This window comes from Nicotiana tomentosiformis, chromosome 10 (assembly GCF_000390325.3).
Source record: "Nicotiana tomentosiformis chromosome 10, ASM39032v3, whole genome shotgun sequence".
In the NCBI taxonomy this organism is placed as follows: Eukaryota; Viridiplantae; Streptophyta; class Magnoliopsida; order Solanales; family Solanaceae; genus Nicotiana; species Nicotiana tomentosiformis.
In genome coordinates, this window is record NC_090821.1 from 35,154,646 (window position 1) to 35,174,169 (window position 19,524).

General features: G+C 39.6%; 2 protein-coding genes across 6 annotated transcripts; one reads left to right on the plus strand and one right to left on the minus strand.

Annotated features, from left to right (window-relative positions):
- Positions 1-145: 145 nt before the first annotated feature.
- LOC138899997 (uncharacterized) lies at positions 146-3,095 on the minus strand. The gene is made up of 4 exons (XM_070186697.1): positions 2,513-3,095; positions 1,606-1,680; positions 860-1,059; positions 146-430 (listed from the first exon to the last, which is right to left on the minus strand). The coding sequence occupies exons 1-4, from the start codon at positions 3,093-3,095 to the stop codon at positions 146-148; spliced, it is 1,143 nt and encodes a 380-aa protein (XP_070042798.1).
- A 10,924-nt stretch (positions 3,096-14,019) lies between these two features.
- LOC104112256 (uncharacterized) lies at positions 14,020-18,931 on the plus strand. 5 transcript variants are annotated; one of them, XM_070187371.1, is made up of 6 exons: positions 14,023-14,304; positions 15,108-15,188; positions 15,409-15,702; positions 15,858-16,213; positions 18,113-18,220; positions 18,339-18,931. In XM_070187371.1, the coding sequence occupies exons 4-6, from the start codon at positions 15,860-15,862 to the stop codon at positions 18,360-18,362; spliced, it is 486 nt and encodes a 161-aa protein (XP_070043472.1). In that variant the 5' UTR covers positions 14,023-14,304; positions 15,108-15,188; positions 15,409-15,702; positions 15,858-15,859; the 3' UTR covers positions 18,363-18,931. The 5 variants fall into 5 exon arrangements, with proteins under 5 accessions (XP_070043474.1, XP_070043472.1, XP_070043471.1 ...); XM_070187370.1 differs by having other exon boundaries at positions 14,023-14,248; XM_070187372.1 differs by having other exon boundaries at positions 14,023-14,248; positions 15,117-15,188.
- Positions 18,932-19,524: the final 593 nt, after the last annotated feature.

Below are 19,524 nucleotides of genomic sequence, written 5' to 3' on the forward strand. Positions count from 1 at the left end.
TGGAGTACCACAAATAATGTGCCTCTGACATAATCCTGTCTCGTAGGCCTGCTATATCTGGGACATATAGACGAACCCTGTATTTGAGAACCCCATCTTCCTTGAGCAACAACGGTTACTTCTACTCGGCCAACTCTGGGTCCTCCTAATGCCTTTCCTTTACTTCAGCTATGAGAGATGATTTTGCAGTGTTTTGGAGTACAACTCCACCATCATCAGAATCTACTAACCAAACCCCCAAACAAGCCAATTGATAAAGCTCTCTAGGTAATTCTCTTTTCTCAGCCTCTACATGTGCTAAGCTACCCATAGATCGGCGACTTAAGGTATCAGCTACAACATTAGCTTTCCCAGGATGGTAGGGAATTTTAACATCGCAATCTTTCAATAACTCTAGCCATCGCCTCTGTTGTAAATTCAACTCCTTTTGCTTGAAGATATATTGCAAACTTTTATGATATGTAAATATGTACACATGAATGCCATATAAATAATACCGCCATATCTTAAGTGCATGGACTACCGCAACTAACTCGAGGTCATGGGTCGGATAATTCCTCTTGTGCTTCCTCAACTACCTTGAAGCGTATGCAATTACCTTCCCATGTTGCATCATGACACATACTAACCCGACACCTGAAGCATCACAATTCACGGTATAACCCTCTGGACCCTCTGGAAGTGTTAGAACTGGCGCTGAGGTCCACATGTTCTTAAGCTCATGGAAACTCCGCTCGCAAGCCTCTGTCCACTAAAACTTTGCTGCTTTCTGAGTCAACTTCATCAATGGTGCCGAAAAGGAAGAAACATCCTCTATGAACCTCTGGTAGTAGCTCACTAAGCCTAGAAAGCTACGTACCTCTGTCGAATTAGTAGGTCGAGGCCAGCATTTCACGGCCTCAATCTTCTGAGTGTCTACCTTTACATCTTCATCGGATACAATATGCCCTAAGAATGCTATAGACTTCAACCAAAACTCACATTTAGAAAACTTATCATAGAACTTAAGATCCCAAAGGGTTTGGAGTGCCGCTCGCAGGTGGTCTACATGCTCCTCCTCTGAACGTGAATAAACCAGAATATCATCAATAAATACTATCACAAACAAATCTTAGAATGGTCAGAATACGCTATTCATCAAGTCCATAAATATGGCGGGTGCATTTGTCAACCCGAAGGACATGACAAGGAACTCAAAGTTGCCATATCGGCTTTTGAAAGCTGTCTTCGGAATATCTTTCTCCTGAATTCTGACCTGATGGTACCCCGACCCGAAATCTATCTTCGAAAAGCATCTAGCCTCCTACAACTGATCAAAGAAGTCATCGATCATTGGAAGTGGATACTTATTCTTAATAGTAACCTTGTTCAGCTGCTTATAATCGATACACATCCTTAGCGAGCCATATTTCTTCTTCACAAACAGTACCGGTGCACCCCAAGGTGAGGTACTGGGTCTGATGAAACCTTTCTCCAACAAATCTTTTAACTGTTCCTTCAACTCCTTCAATTCGGCAGCAGCCATTCTATATGGAGGAATGAATATTGGTTGAGTTCCCGGAAGCAAATCGATGCTAAAATCAATCTCTCGCTCTGGAGGAATACCTGGAAGCTCATCTAGAAACACATCTGTGTACTCTCTGACTGTTGGAATAGACTGAAGTGTAGGTATCTCATCATCTACATCTCTAACTCACACAATATGATAAATGCACCCTTTTGCGATCATTTTCCTTGCCTTCAGATAGGAAATAAACCTACCTCTGGATGTCGCTATATTACCTACCCATTCAAGGAATGGCTCACTCGAAAAATGAAATCTGCCTGCCTTTGCTCTGCAATCAACTATGGCATAGCAAGCTGCCAACTAGTCCATGCCCATGATAACCTCAAAATCCATCATCTCTAGCTTAATTAGGTTGGGTTAGGTTTGACGACTACAAAATGTTGCCGTACAACCTCGGTAAACCCGTCTAGAAATAATCGGTTCTCCGACCGGTGTAGATACTGCAAAAGGATCATTTAGTATTTCAGGCACTATACCAAACTTCCACACGACAAATGGGATAATATATGATAAATTACATCCTTGATCTATCAAGGCATAAACATCGTGAGAGTAAATGGTCAATATACCTGTCACAACATCTGGTGAAGACTCCTGGTCCTATCGACCCGCTAAAGCATAGATATGATTCTGATTACCGCATGAACTGGAACCTCTACCTCTGCCTCGACCTCTACCATCCGAAGACTGAGACTTGCGCCCTGAAGGATACACGAACATAGATGATCTTGCTGTTGAACTCGTTCGTTGTTCCATACCCCCCAGAATCTCTACTTAGGCAATCTCGTATCATATGCCGCGGACGTCCACACATATAACAAGCGTCAGAACTTGCTTGGCATTATCCTAGTTGTCCTCTACCACAGATGTCACACCGCGGTGGAAATGATCATATATGCCCTGAACTTCGCTGTCGCTGCAAACCCGATACCCGTGAGCTCTCACCTGGTCCTGACTGAGCATATCGATCAAAGCTGTAACCCTGTAACTGAGGAGGTGGAGGCCTAGGTGGCCGTCCGAAGTACTGGGGCCTATAGCTACCCCGAGACTGCTCCTTATACCCGGCAAATCTCATCCTCTTACACAGCCCTTGCTCACTCCTCTCTGTACCCTGCTGCCGATGCCTGCCCTTTTCTATATTCTTAGTGAATGCCTGAATCCAGGAGATATCCTTACTATCCTGCAATGCAGCGGTAGCACATGCCTCGGTAAACTCTGGTGCCAACCCTGCTATAAGCATGTGGATCTTGTCCCGCATAGTAGCAACTATGGATGGAGCATATCTGGCCAATGAGTCAAAATAGAAACTATACTCTCGAACGCTCATTTTGCGCTGCTTGGGGTCTAGAAACTGATCGACTCGAGCCTGTCGGATCTCCCGCGATAAGTACTGGTCAAGGAAGGAACCTGAAGAATTCTCCCAAATAGTTGGAGGTGCATCACGTCCCCTGGACCTATCCCATCCCTTGTACCAAAGGTCGACTATATCTCGGAGTCCAAAAGATATCTCTTTCTCCGTGGCATGCATAACCTAAAAGATCCTGTGGAGATGATCTGTGAAATCCTGCAGGTCCTCCCTCTGATCTGTCCCTGTGAACTCTGGGGGACTTAAGGAAATAAACTCTCGAACCCTTGAACTCCCAGACCCCTTAGAAGATCCTGTACTAGCTGGTGCCCTAGCCTGTTATTGGGTAGCTACCAACTGTGTCAACAAATGCACCGCACTCCTCAAGTCCCGATCTAATGGAAGTGGATGCGGAATTGGATGTGCACTATCCCTAGGAATCTCCTCAGGTCATGGAGGAGCCGGTAATGGCTGAGAAGGAGTCTCACCCTAGGCCTTAGACTATTCCTCATCTACTGGAGGTACCCTGCTGGTTGCCTCACCCGCTGCTGTATCTCTCCTCTAACTAGCCGTAGTCTTCCTAGTTACCGACATCTCTGTGTGCAAACACCAATACATAAGTTTAACTTAAATTTCCTATAACTCAGTTCTACAACACGAAGGAAGGGTAACCAACTCCTAAATGTCATGTAGTCCCCTCCTTATATAATGTGGTGCACAACACATCTATAAACAAGACCCTACTAGACACGACCTGTAGACTCCCTAGGACAGAACTTCTTTGATACCAAGTTTGTCACGACCTAAACCCGAGGAGGTGAGACTGACACCCGGTGCCTCACTTGACCGAGCGTACCAACCTGAGACTGAGGGGCTCTGAACAATAATGTGATACTTTAGCCATAGGGTCACATTGTAGGATAATTTGTGAAAGAAAATATAAAACTGAACGGAGACTAGCTCCAACTGAACATCAGTATAAAGGTGGGCCGGCAAGGCCATCACAACTACTACAGTTGACAAACCAAAAAATACATACAAGGCCTACGTGGCCAACATACTGCACTAACTGACAAGATATATCTACAAGCCTCTACTGATGGTTGTGATGTGGTCGAAACTGGGCCCCAACCATATATATATATATATATATATATATATATATATATATATATATATATATACATACACACACACACACACACACACATACAATATGCACTCAAAACCCTAGACCTTGCAACTACGAATGACGTGGAGCTTATCGATCGAGCTGAACTCGGACAACACCTACTGAGGAGGTCTACCCGTTTGTCTATCTAAACCTGCAAGCATGAAATGCATCATCCCTGTAAAAGGGACGTTAGTACGAAATAATGTATCGAGTATGTAAGGCAATAGAATAACTGAAAGCTGAAACTGAACTGATAATATAATAACAGAAAGTAACTGGGAGTCAAATATAATCTGAAGATATACTTACGTGTTGATACTGACTCAACTCTCTGAATATAGTAAGTAAAATAGTTGTCCGGCCCTTTAAGGCTCAGTACGTACAACTGCTCGGCCGTAGTAGGCTCGCTCATAGGCACTCAACCATACTAGGCTCGGTAACTCAGCCATTATAGGCTCGTTCATAGGTGCTCGGCCACAGTAGGCTCGATATATAACTTACCATTTGATTAGAGGTTGCCCAATAGGGGATTACCCGTCGATTATAGCTCGGTGGTGGTGAAAATACTATAATACTGTATATAGTTCCAAGAGCTATAATAAGCCAATCATGGCATGAATCAATAAAGTCTACTGCGGCGTGCAACCCGATCCCATAAATATCTCTCACAAACAGGCCCTCGGCCTCACTCAGCCATCAATTTCTCTAGTCTCTCGGCCTCACAAATCTCATGCCCATCGGCCCAAACAATGATAATATGATGTGAGGCAAATGATAACAGAGACTGAGATATGATATGCAATGAATGAGTATGACTAAGTATGTAATTGCAATTTAAGCAGATAACTCGACAGTAGAAATGACCTCAATGGGTCCCAACAGGATAAGTATATAGCCTAAACATGGTTTCTAACATAGATCACAACTCAGTTACACTAGCATGCAGAAATCTCATGGATAAAGACAAGATTAGGTAACTACACAGTACCACAGAAACAACCGAGTCATGATTCACACGGTGCACGCCTACACGCCCGTCACCTAGCATGTGCGTCACCTCAACACCGAACACATATCACGTATATTCAGGGGTTCATACCCTCAGCAACAAGTTTAGAAGTGTTACTTATCTCGAACAAGCCAAATCCAATACCGGGCAAGCCAAACTATACTCCAAAAATGCTACCCCGCACGTACCGACCTTTGAACGACTCGAAACTAGCAAAAAGCAACTCAAATACATCAAATAATGCCTAAGGAAACAATTCCAAATGATAAAGGCCGAATCTTCAATCAAAAGCCCAAAGTCAACCAAAAAGTCAAACCAGGGCTAGCGCCTCAGAACCCGATGAAACTCACAAAATCCGGTAACCCATTCAATTATGAGTCCAACCATACTAGTTTTACCCAAATCCGACTACAAATCGACGTTCAAAACTCAAACATTCATACTATGAAAATTTAGACAAAACCCCCCAATTTTATCTTTAAATTCATAATCCAATTACAAAAATGAAGTTAGATTCACGAAATATAATCACAACTGAGTTAAGAATGCTTACCCCAATCCGTTTGGTGAAAATCGCTTCAACAATCGCCTCAATTCGAGCCCCAAATCTAACAATTCTCATAAAAAGAACCAAGGCCTCGAATAAAAATAAAATCTGTCCAGCCCTTTCGCTTCTGCGAATAATTGAGCCGCTTCTGCGGAATAAGCTAGAAAAAGTAGCCTTTCACACCTGCGAAAAACATCCGCTCCTGTGCATTCGCAGGTGCGACAACTAAATGCGCATCTGCGCATAAGACCGCCCCTGTTCCCAAAGATTTCGCTTTTGCACACACGCAGGTGCGCCTCTCTGTATCTGCTATGACCCCCATCCAAGCCTGTTTTCACTTCTACCACTAATTGTCCGCATCTGCAGACTCACATCTACGTCCATTCTTTCTAAGATGCGGAAACACCAGAACCAACACTCCTTCAGCAATGCAACATGCGTTAAAATGATCCGAACCTCGTCCGAAACCCATCCGAGCCACTCGGGACCCCGTCTAAATATACCAAAAAGTCCCATAACATAACACGAACCTACTCGAGTCCCCAAATCACGCATAACAACATTGAAACGATAAATCATACCTCAAATCGAGTTTAATGAACTTTTGAACTTTCAACTTCCAAAACTGGCGCCGAAACATATCAAATCCATCTGGAATGAACTCAAATTTTGCGTACAAGTTTCAAATGATATAACGAAGATATTCCAATTCCTGAAACCACAATCCGAATCTGATATCCTCAAAGTCAACTCTCGGTCAAACTTATGTACTTCCAAACCTTCAAATTTCTATCTTTCACCAATTAGCGCCAAAACCTTCTAGAAATATCCAAATCAAATCCGGGCATACGCCCGAGTCTAAAATCACCATCCGAACCTAATGGAACCTTCAAAAAATCCATTGTGAGGTCAAATACTAAAATTCAAACTTGGTTAAATCTTCCAAATTAAAGCTTCAATCATGAAATTCAATCTTCGAAATCGATTCCGAATAAACTGAAAACCAAAACCAACAATTCACACAAGTCATAATACATCATACAGAGCTACTCATGCTCTCAAACTACCGAGCGAAGTGCAAATGCTCAAAACGACCGGTCGGGTTGTTCCATTCTCCCCCACTTAAACATACGTTCGTCCCCTAACATGCCAAGAGTCATTCAGCCATCAAACTGCCGTGTAACCTTACCATGCACATACCCGGGGGTGACCCCATGTCACCCTAATCCATATACGCCTGACGACACAACCTAACTGAAAATCCTTAATTCAACCTTAGCCTATAAACCTTAGAATCCAATTTTCATCATCCGAAATTTCTTATGAGACTCGAATCTCACATCTACACACTGTATAAGTCTAGACAAGCTGTATCAAGCCATATCCATAACCTAAGATGTAATCACATGATATACCGCATAACTCGTGTACTCGTAGCAATAATTTCTGACCACAATAACTGCTCAAAACAAAATTGGTACCGGTAATAAATCTTACTGCCGATGATGAAAGAAACACGCAGAAACTCATAACCACTCATCAGATCAACAAGTCATAGATCTCTCTCTCGTCCGACAAGAACCAAAGCCAAATCCTAAGCCGACTTCTGATATTATTCCTCCATATATACTGTAATCAAATCCGATTGTATCCATTCTAGGTCCAATGACCTAATCTCATCAAACACAACCATTCTAGTGACAGGTTACCAATAAAACCTAAAGCTACAAACCATGCAATCCATGCACCAATAAGCAACAATTCAAATGCACCCAAAAATGGAAAATGACTCAAGTGAGAGAACCGTCCGCAAGCTCAACAAGTACCACCACAATCACAATGCTATAAACCCATTGTATATAGTAGAACCAAGACACACAAATTTAACACAAAGGGTCATATCTCAACATAATTCTGCTGCAATGCGTGACCCCATCCAAACACTGGTCCATATGAAATACCTCAAGCCACAATACTCCAAATCAACAACCACACGCAATTTGGCATCAAGTACACAAAGTGCATGGCCATAACTATGAAGAAGCAAACCATATAGTATACCACAACCGGGAAAGACCATAACCAAGGCGCAATCAACCATTCCGCACCCCCAATCACCATATCACTCAAATTTTGCTATAACGCCCAAATAAAATCACACCATGTGTGCATATAACCAACAAACCACAACCCCTCGTAGAATAGAGGAGTATCACATAGATCATATCAGATACGCATAAGATCAATTCAAATCGAATGACACACCTTTCTGCAATAACGGTGCCGAGTCAACAAATCTGACCTGGTGTAGGATACACATCCTTATTATGCCTACCAATGAGCCCCCAAATTAACCCTGGTCATCCACAAATAGATAAATAATCTCTCCAAAAGTCCACAATGATCTAACCATAACACATTCTATCATTCGGCTAGCTTTGGCCACATCTTCACAGCATACAACCACGAAATAATCAGCTTCTGAGAACTCCTAGTCTCAAAATCCATAGAGCACATGAATCACCATAACTGATCCCAACTCAAGCACTCAAATGTCTAACACATCTCTCATACACGATTATCCCATGAGGAATACTTTTATAATTCTTCCGTACCACATAGAAAAATCTGAACATCGGCAATCGATCAGCCAGGCGAGTACCGCCATATCAACGAAGCATCCGTAGGCCAAAACTCAGCGCACCTTTTGAATGTACAATCTCCTCAGGCAATTCCAAGTAGTAATATCATTCATCTAGTCATCTGAAACTGCCCATGTTGCCTAAGAATTCATGACATTCCTTTCAAAACTGAACCATGACCTTGCACATGCAAATGTCAATCCCACACAACACACCACATACATCATGCCATCATATAAAATGGCATTCTCAGGATTTTGAGCATAGTCAGAATTATGTGAAGATGACTCCGGAATGGAGTTTTGTTAGCTCCGTTGGATGATTTTGGACTTAGGAGCGTGTCCGGACTGTGAATTTTAGGTCTGTAGCTAATTTAGGCTTTAAATGGAGAAAGCAAATTTTGAGAAGTTTGACCGGGGGGTTAACCTTTTGATATTAGGGTCAGATTCCCATTCAGGAAGTTAGAATATGTCTGTAATATTGAATATAACTTGTGTGTAAAATTTGAGGTCAATCGGACGTGGTTTGGTAGGTTTCGGCGTCGTTTGTGGAATTTGAAAGTTTAGAAGTTCTTTAGGCTTGAATCCGGGTGTAATTGGTGTTTTGATGTTGTTTTGAGTGATTCTAAGGTTCAGCTAAGTTCGAATGGGGTTATATGACTTGTTGGTATATTTGGTTAAGATCCCGGGGGACTCAGGGGTGTTTCGGATGCCCATCAGAAGGAAATTTAGACTTAGGCATTGCTGGTTTTGTTTTGGTGTTCTAGTGTTTCGCACTTGCGGTGGGAGCCCACAGGTGCGGCCCTATATAAGTGAAGAGGAGGAAGCAGATGCGGGCAAGTCTGGGTTGGACTAGAAGCGGAGGTGCGAGGTTAGTAGCGCATCTGCAAAACCGCAGATGCGGAAGGGGAGGCGCAGATGTGGAAAAAGGCCTGAGTGGGAAGGATCGCAGAAGCGGGCAGGGCCCACAGGTGCGCACCCGCAGGTGCGAATCTGTGATCGTAGATGTGGAGTCTGGGAGCTTAAGTGGGATCCATACCTGTGATGGAATTTTCGCAGGTGCAGCGTTGCAGATGCGACAGAATGTCCGCAAGTGCGGAAGAACTGGGCAGAAACTGGAACTTCGAGGGTTTGATTCCCATTTCGATTTTGGGACTTTGAGAGCTCGGTGTGAGGTGATGTTTCGAGGTTTCTTCAAGAATATTGTTGGGGGTTAGTGATTCTAATTCGGATTGGACTATATTTCATAAATCTATTGCTATTTTCATCATCTAATTAGGGATTTGAGTTTTAAATTTGGGGAAAAATGGTAGAAACTTCATAGGCTACAATTTCGAGTTTTGGAAGGTGATTTGAAGTTGGATTCGAGTAATTCTTGTATGGTTGGACTCGTGAGTGGATAGGTATTCATACTTTGTGATTTTGTCGAATTTCGAGACGTGGGCCCGGGGGCCAGTTTGAGCCTATTTCGGATTTTGACTTATAATTTCGTGTTTCTCTTGTGGAATTGATTCTTTTATCCTACATTAATTATATTGTAGTGCTTGTGGCTAGATTCAGGGTGTTTGGAAATTGATTCGAGGGGCAAGGGCATTGCGGAGTAGGATTTCTGCGCGGTTGAGGTAAGTAACAGTCTTAAATCTGGTTTTGAGGGTATGAAACCCCGAGAATTGGTATGATGTGAATATTTGGAGGTGACGCACATGCTAGTGACGGGCGTGTGAGCGTGCACCATGAGGGATTGTGACTTGGTCCGTCCCATGAGACTGTAAAGTCGAATAGCCATTGTTATTACTTGTTTTTCCTTGTCTTTGAGCAATTGACTACCTTTCAAGGTCATCCCTCCAACCAAACATAATTAACATTAGCATTGAAAGACCAAACGGGTAAGTTCTACATGATAAAAGTAAATAGAAGAATTATTTTAACCAAAAACTAACACACATGGCACATGAACTAATCAAGACGGATCAAGTTCACTTCTTAATAAGAACAATTAGAGCAATATCATGCTAACTAGTGGGCAAAGAGTCACAAAATGAGCTACAACGTTATCACAAAAATTATTCTTCCCCATGCAACTTTTTTTTTTCTATTTACAACCAAAAATCATAGGGGTATTCTTCATTCACACTTCACATACAAGAGACTAGTTCTATTAGTACCAAATAATCCAAAAGTCTCCACATAACAAAAATAAGACTAATTCCCTTAAGAAAATCTTCACGCCATCCATCATAGGGAAAAGTCACCCGGTTCAACACAAAAATATTCTTCGGGAAAGAACCGTAACATAAAGAAAACCCAAAGAAATTTATTGAAAAGTATATTACTACTAAAGAGATAAAAATAAAATAACTAAAAACTACAAAAGAAAATAAAATAACAAAAGAAACTAACACTAAAGGAATAAAAATAACATAAACTAAAAACTACTAAGTATATAAATAAATAAAGAAAAATAAAATAGAATAACAAAAGCAACTAATCCGTAATTATATCACCAATCACAAACTACGCCCGGCAAATGCACATGATAAACAATAGTAAAATAAGCCCGACAAGAGCACACAATATCCATACAAAAGCATAAGCCCGACAAGGGCACAAGTTCAGTATCAATGTACAAATAAAGTATATTTCCTAAAGTCACCCCCAACAAAAAACACTGCAGTGTCCTCATTGTACAATATCAAGATAAAATAAGAGTAGTTGGAGGGTCTCCTTGAGGTCTGCATCAAACTAGAAGACTGCGGGAAAAGGCTAATCACTTTCGTTTAGAGCTCTCGACCTCATCATCATCGTTATCATCAGCAGCATTCGACAAAAATGAATACTCTTTACTATCGTCTTTGTCCTCGACCAGTATCTTCCTGTTTGGCTGCCCCTATTTGAAGATGGCCCTAATGCCTGTCTACATCTTTATCATGAACTTGACCTTCTTCTTATTTCTATCTTTCTCCTTTTGGAAGTCTGCCTGAAGATCTACATGTGCCTTGGCCATATTACCATAGGCTGCCTCGAGCCTGCTAACAAAAGCTGCCAACTTCTCATGCGACTCTTCTTGCTTTTTCTGGTTCTCCATGTAGGTCTTCATTTCTTCCTTGGTAAAATACTCGGGCATAGGCTAGGAGTGTGAGGGCCCACTAGGGAGCTGTGACACTAAGTCACGAATGGAAGCAAGCTGGGAATTTAGCATCCCAAATGGTCCCTCAGCCTGAGTAGCTTGTGAGGAAGATCCCTCACCTACAGTAATCACCATCTACCTCTTCTTGCTCTTTAGCACACTGCCTTCTCCTGTCACTCTCAATGGGTGAAAGGGTTTGTCCGCCGGTATCCAATGATCTCCATCCCATACATTAACCTGTGCACGCCGGCACAATTCTGTAATCAATGATAGAAATATCAATGTGAAGCCACCTTGAAGCACATACTCCTTCAACTCCCGAACTATATAGTGACCGACATTCACTGGAATGCCATCAAGGACACAAGCAATTATCAAGGCCCTGGTATATGCGACATCAGACACTTTCCCACAAGGAGACACTCTACTCGCAATGATATATAACCACATTTTTGCTTCTACTGTGAAATCACCACATTTGATGCCTTTTTTCTTTTTAGCCCAAGTCACTCTTTGAACTGTAGGACAAAGCTTTGAGCCTAGCCAATCACCATTATTGCATGTATCTCTTTCTTGCATTGGCTCGAGCGGATGATTTGGAAGACCATAGACATAATTTATTTCTTCAACTCCAAATTTCACAATGTATCCCCTTATTGTAAGTTCATGGTTTTGGAAATGTGTACACTTCAAGTTAGCATAAAATTCCCATACCCATTCCTCATTGGCTACATAGAGTGGGAATAAAGCAGGTCCAGCCGCTTGAAACTAGCCGGCCATGGAAATCCGGAAGAAACTCGGCCACTTTGTCATCGACAATTCCTTTCTCAAGTTTGAGCTTCGTCGTGAGGAGATTATCATAATACCGACTTTGACAATCAGACGACATGAATCTGTTGGTATCATAGTTCAAATCCTGTCACGACCCAAAATCCTAATCTGTCATAATGGCGCCTATCGATGGTACTAGGCAAGCCAATTCTCAAAAATACTTACAATGTTTCACAAAAGATAAGTCAAAAGCTTTTACATGACAGAGGTTTCGTAAAAACGGGAGTTAAACTCAAAATACAATGCAGAAAAATAGCCCCAACCATCGGGTGTCACCAAGTCATGAGTATCTAAACAACCAGTCTAAGAAACAGGGTCTACAAGAGTCTGTGTCAAAATACAAGTAAAGAAAAGAAAAGATAACAAGGAAGGACTGCGAACGCCGGCAGTTACCTCGTGAATCTCTAATACTCAACCACGCACAATTCAACGTCCTCCGTGACCGAAAACACATGTATCTACACATGAAGTGGAGGGTGTAGTGTGAGTACAACCAACTCAGTAAGTAACAATAATAATTAAGTAACTGAAAAGTAGTGACGAGCTATACAAATACAGTTCATTTAAGTAATTTCAGCAATGAAAGTAGACATGTCTCAATTACGGCAATTTAAGTCAAGTCAGTTACACATTACCAAGTTTAGGTAAAACTGGATACAGTGTTTTCCAGAAGCTTTTGAACAATGACATAAATCATCTAAGTGCAGCAATAGATGAAACAAGTGCAACCTCTCAGGGCAACGGTCCCTCAAGCTCTCTGAATAGCTCAACACTCGGCTCTCAGTCCTCAATACTCACACTCAATAGGTACCTGCGCTCACTAGGGGTGTACAGACTCTGGAGGGGCTCCTACAGCCCAAGCGCTATAATCTGCACAGATAACTCACATGCTGCACGGACAATTCACGTGCTATAGTATCATATCAAGATCCGCATGGACAATTCACGTGCTACAATATGATATCAGAATTCGCACGGAAAACTCACATGCTGCACGGACAACTCACGTGCTATAGTATCATATAATGATCCGCACGGACAACTCACGTGCTATGGTATCAATACCTCACAAACAAGCCATCGGCCTCACTCATTTATCAACCTCTCTAGTCTCACGGCCCTTAATAATAAAGGGAAATCAACCCAAAACAGAATGATATAATGTATGGAATAACATAGACTGAGGTATAATATACAAGTAATACTACGACTAAGTACAAGTAACAATAAGCAGGAAGATTCAACAGGTATCACGACCGCTGGGGATCTTTACAGCACCAACACCTAGCCTAAGTATGATTTCTAACATGATTCACTATCAAATTTCCACTACAAAAAAAACAGCGTTTAGCGACGGTATTTAGCGACAAGAGATACTCCGTAGCTAAGTAACGATGGATTAGTGATGAATTTCATAGTTTGTCGCCAAATAAGCTACAAAAAAATTCGTATCACATATAGCGACGGATTAGCGACAAAAACTTATATTCGTCGCTAAAATTGGTGCTACAAAATTAGCGCCTTTATTTTACCTACAAAATTAGCGACGAAAGTGGGGCGACAAAAATTATTAAAACTTAGCGACGGATTTAACGTCAAAAAATCCGTCGTTGCATTCATTTTACTTATCAAGACATTCCAAAGTTAGTTGCGACAAAAGTTTTTGTCGCTAGTTTCCTTAAAATAAAATTTTATTAGTTATTATTAGCGACAAAAATTAGGTCCGTTGCTAAAATTTTCGTCCTAAAAATAAAATTACCCTAGTTAAAAGACATTCCAACAATTAGGGCACAAATATGCCCACTTTCTCTCCTCTCTATCAGACTCCCACTTTTACTCTTCTTCAACAATGTGTGTTTTTTTCTTCAAATACAAAAAATTGGGCGTGAATCTAGGGTTGATGTCTGAAAAATAGAAGAAAACTTTCGAAATTGCAAAATTTTTGCTGTAAGATTCCGAAATTCAAAGTCGTGTGTTTGATGCTCCGCAAGATTCTCAGACGAAAGGGTAGGGATTGTAACTTTTGTTTGACTGAGTTTTAGGGATTGTATGTCCTTGTTATGGTAAGCTTCTTTGTGATTTCATTCCTATCTTGTAGAACCGGGCGAGAATCATGTTCATCCTGTCTTGTGCTTCTATCTCTCTCTTCCTCTAAATTCGTTTACTTTGCTTTATTTTGGTATTTTCTTTTCAAAGTTTCTCTATCTTTATTCCAGATTTTCTCTACTCTTTGTTATTATTTTTTTCCATCATTTTCTTCTTTGTTTATTCCACATGTGTGTTGGCAATGAAAAATTACGAGTATCCCGTAGTTTTACTGTTCTTTGGATAGTTTTCCTTACTGCATTTTGTATATCCATGTCATTAATTTTATCTGAGTTGAAAATGCACATATAAAAATAGATAAATAGATGCATGTTGAGTATATCTATGTTCCATAGTTTAGACCGGGTATTATTGTATTTGTAAGGTGAATAGATTCCTCCTAAATTGACTTCTTTGCATCCATTTAGGTAAAACCTGGATAAGCTGTTACATTTTTTATCAACTTTGTTCTTTTTAACTTTATTTTCGTCGCCCCAGCCTCCGTTGCAATCTTTCATTTTTATTTGTATAGTTTTTGTATAATTTTGAGGGAAGATCTGGGCGAAATGGTAGATTGCTCTTTTGGTAATGTATAGATGTCGTGAAAACACTCTTTAGAAAAAGGTAAAGGAAAGACTATGTAACATTTCCCCTAGTCCTAGACTGTACAATATACAATATAAAGTGAACTCTTTCAAGTTTGATTTTGTATCTGAAATTAATATACTTTATCTCATAAACATGATGAGATTGAATACAGTCTTTTGGTTCTTCCTTCAAGATTTTCCAGTGGATGTGACAAATTGGCACTTTGAAGTTCTTTGCTGGCTATCTCGACGGTATTTCTACGAGTACTAGCTATGTGAGTTGCTTTCTTTCTAAAGTTCACTGGAAATGAATTAGAACTTGTTCTTCATTTTTGGTTATTTTTCAATCTTGACTTTCCACTGTTAATTTTTTAAAGTAGGATATTTCCAGAAAAGAAGGCATTCTGATGCCAACTTGTTATTCATTTTAGAAAGCATTCTGATGTCTTATTAAATAAAGAAGTCTAATATCTTATTTATTTTAATATTAAATAGGAACATGGACAATCTAGAGCGTGATTGGATGTACAAAAGGTTGGATGGCCGAGGGGGTATTAATTCAAGTTTCATAACTGGTGTGAACGAGTTTCTCCAGTTTGCTTGTTCTCAGCGCAATCGCATGAGTGGTGACAATGTTAGATGTCCATGTAAAGATATCACAACATTAAATACATGGATATTGAAACTGTTAAATTTCACCTTAAATGGAACCAAGATCATTGTATTTTGGTATAAAGAAGCTATCAAATTCAACAATTCAGTGAGTAGTTCAAGCATTGGATAGTGCAGGTATTTTTTGTATTGTGTTATGTCTCTTTGTATCAATTTAATAGTGTCTTTCTGATATTGTCTTTAGTAGAACATTTTATTTTGAAGCTTCATATGCCATATGTTATTTAGATATACATTGTTTCATATCCTTCTTTTATTTATTTATTTTGTAGATATGCCTCGAGGTAGAGGTCAAGGTAGCGCAGGCCGTGTAGGTAAATCTTCAGTTGGGGCTAATTTTTCTCCTCGTGAAAACATGCCTACTGTTCAAATTCCCACAATTACTCCTCAACAAGGTGGTACGAGTTCCTCAGGTGGACCAGATCACATCAATCAAGTTCAAACATTAGGTCCTAGTAGTACGCCACCTATTCAAACATCAGGCCATGGTAGTACCACAACTATTAATTTGGAACCATCTCCAAATACCCCTAATCAGAGCAACACAATAGGCGATGGTGGGAGCGGAGTTGCCACTGGGACTCACACATGTGGCTCTATCAGTGTTGGGGAGCATCTCAAGAGACTTGTAAGTGTATATAAAATATCTGAAAATCTCATTTAAGTTTGCTCTAATTCGAATCTGAATCTCATTTAAGTAGATTACCTGAAGTTGTGAGCTGCAAATTGTCTCTTGTTCTATTTTTAATATTCTGCATTTGAGTTATGTTTATTGAACTTTTGTGCATTGGTAGGACTTGCATTTTTCTTATAAATTGAGACTGTTTGATTGAGTTTGAACTGAACTGAGTCTCATCTTTGTTACTACTGATTGAGGTTGGAGAATTAGAAATAATGTCGAGTCATACTGTTATTGTTTAAGGCTGTATGAGTTGCTGCTTCAGAGATTGATTTGAAGCTCATTTTCAGAAAAATGTCAATCCTATCCTTCAGTTCTTACACTGTTTAGCTGATTTGAGTTTGAATCACTAGAGACTGATTGAAAACCATTTTTGAAGTATTAAAATCAAATCATGTTCCTAAAAAACTGATTGGTTTAGTTATTAAAGTTTGCAACTGTTTTTGGGACAGTTATGGAGTAAATTGATAGCTGAAATTGTCCTAGTTTGAACTTGTTGCCACTGATTTCCAATAGCTGTTTCTAATAGTTGTTGGTGTCAGGTTAAAAGTAGTAGGTTTAACTGATTCCATTAAAAGATTAAAAGAAAATTTTCAGATCTAACTTGTCAAAAGTTCCATGTGGAGAATAAGAAAATGCTTAAAATCTGACAGGAGGAATGGACATTTAAATGGTGGCAAATGTGATAAAATTCATAAATAACCACTTTAGATAGTTCCATGACAATATCCTCAACTTTCACTTGTGAAATTTGAAACTCTATGACCAGTAGGTTTAAAACTCTATGACCAGTAGGTTTAATCTTGGAAATTTCTTTAGTAGGTTTAAAAGTCTGCCTGCTCCATTCCAGCTGCCTGCTCCATTTTCCATCAAAGAACCAGTAGAAGCCCACATTTTCCATCAAAGAACTAGTAGGTTTCAAATGAGTAATCTATTGCTCCCCTTAAGCATTGTTCTCATTGTTAATCGCAAGTATGCAAGATCTGGTGCACTGTCCACTAGTAAAAATTCAACTCACTGAAGCCTGTTAATCAGGCTAAATATATATTGGAAGAATGGTCTGCAAGAAGGATGTCAAATGAAGGACAAAGAATAAGCTCCTAAAATTAATGCTCTTCTTTGAAATCTACATTGCATGGCTATCTTACGGGCTATGAATGAGCTCCGTTTACTGTCAAAACAATCAGTTTCGTTGAGTTGTGGTCCATGGAATGTGGTATTTCGTAATTTCTTACCAACTTTCAGGTTGAATGATAATATATTACAACTACTTGTATTTCTTGAATTATTTTATCATGAAGTAGATATGATTGCTAGTCCCTTTTTTCGTGGAAACTTTTGGTGATCCATAAACTAGATTTGGGCCCCTAGAGAAAATTATCGATGATAGTGTATGCAAACACTTTCGGATGCTGATTTGCTCTGTTTCTAGCTTGAGTGTAGATATAAGTTTAATAGTTGGGACATATTTGCCTGAGAAGTGAGGCCCTTTAGCTTCTAAATTCACTGCTTTATACCCTGCAGTCCTATGTTCTCTAGTCGGTCTGCATTCATATGAAAAAGTTTTTTGCTGTAAAAGCATGTATCATCAGTGGCTGCAATACTAAGATACTCAATGGATATAAATGAGCTACCATATCTCATCGATTTACCTGTGGCTTTCTTGCAAGTAATTCAGTTGTTGCCTTAAGTTTGCTGCTTCCTCTTGCCAAAACTAGCAACAAAGAAATGGAAGTTTAGTTTAACTTGACAACTACTATATTAGTTATATAAAGACAAAATTGATAACAGAACTTGATTCTTGACAGTCTTAAGGTCTATCTTCTTAATTGAATAACTTTTGTATAGGCTGTTAAAAAGGGTCGAGATCCAACACCAAGTGAGTTGTATTTGCACGTCCATACACATGGTAATAATGGAAAATCTTTTGTTGCTGAGAAATCTCAAATCGTACATGTAAGATAACTTTTTAAATAATTTTATTGACTTTACTTTCAAATATTTTTTCATTTTGTAAATTAATGCTAAATATTATTTAGTCTTTTTATTTCACTAATTATTAACTCTTCTTCAGGAAAAATATCAGGAGATATTATAACAACAAACACAGACTCAATCTGATATTAATCAGTGTAAAGCATATTATCAAGCCACGGGAGGAGAAAAGAAAAGAAGAGCATATGGTCTTGGATCTCAAGCAAAATGCTACTACGGGCCAAATCTTCATGACTCTTTTGGATCTGATGCTACATCGTCAGCAACACCTCCAAATGCTCAATCAACACCGACATGGAATCTGGATGAGTTAGTGATGCGATTGATTCCTGCACTGACAGATCATATAGTTCCTGTAATCGTTGAGCGGGTACGCGAATTAGTTTCCTTACCCTCGCATCAGCCAAATATCGATCTTACCAACCACCCATTAGATGTGGCACCTACAGTTCCTACATCTTTTACTACTGCTAACATTGATGAGGTTCATGCATATGGTTCTGATGATAACCGTAACTCTCCAGCCTCGCATAGTTAGCCTATTTTGTTTGGACTTTATTGTTGGTCCTTGTGGATTTTTTGTACTTAACGATACCGTTATATGCATTATGCTATATATTTTGGACCTTGTTGAATATATTGCTAAATAATATTAATATCTGTTTTAACTTTTATTAAGTGTATTTAAAAGCTTTTATATAATATACTTGAACAAAGTACATTTAAAATAATAAATAAAAATAATTTTAAAAAATTTGCAATATATAAAAAATAAATTAGCGACTGATACTTTTCGTAGCTAAAATTATCGCGTAAAATTAAATCTTGCGACGAATTGGCGACAAAAGGCTTTTGTTGCAAAAAGTAGGGACAATTAGCTATAACACGACTAGCGACGGACGAGTTCGTCACTATTAAGAACAAACGATGAATTTTGTTATATATTATAGAGACAAAAGTCGTAAACATAGCGACAAAAACAAGCAATATAGCGACGGTTATTTCCATCGCTAAACTTTGCTACAGATATATTTCGTCGCTAATTCTGCGACAATTTGGTATTTTTCGTCTCTATGAGCCTAACTATGAGCATTTTAGACACAAACTTGAATCCGTCGCTAAACAACTGTAGCGACGGAAAATATTGGTTTAGCGATGGAATACGGCCGTCGCTAAACACTATTTTTTTTTGTAGTGTTCTATAGCACAGAAAGGGCACATAGCTAACAACAAGCGTATTCAACTTTTCAGTTTCACGGAATGGA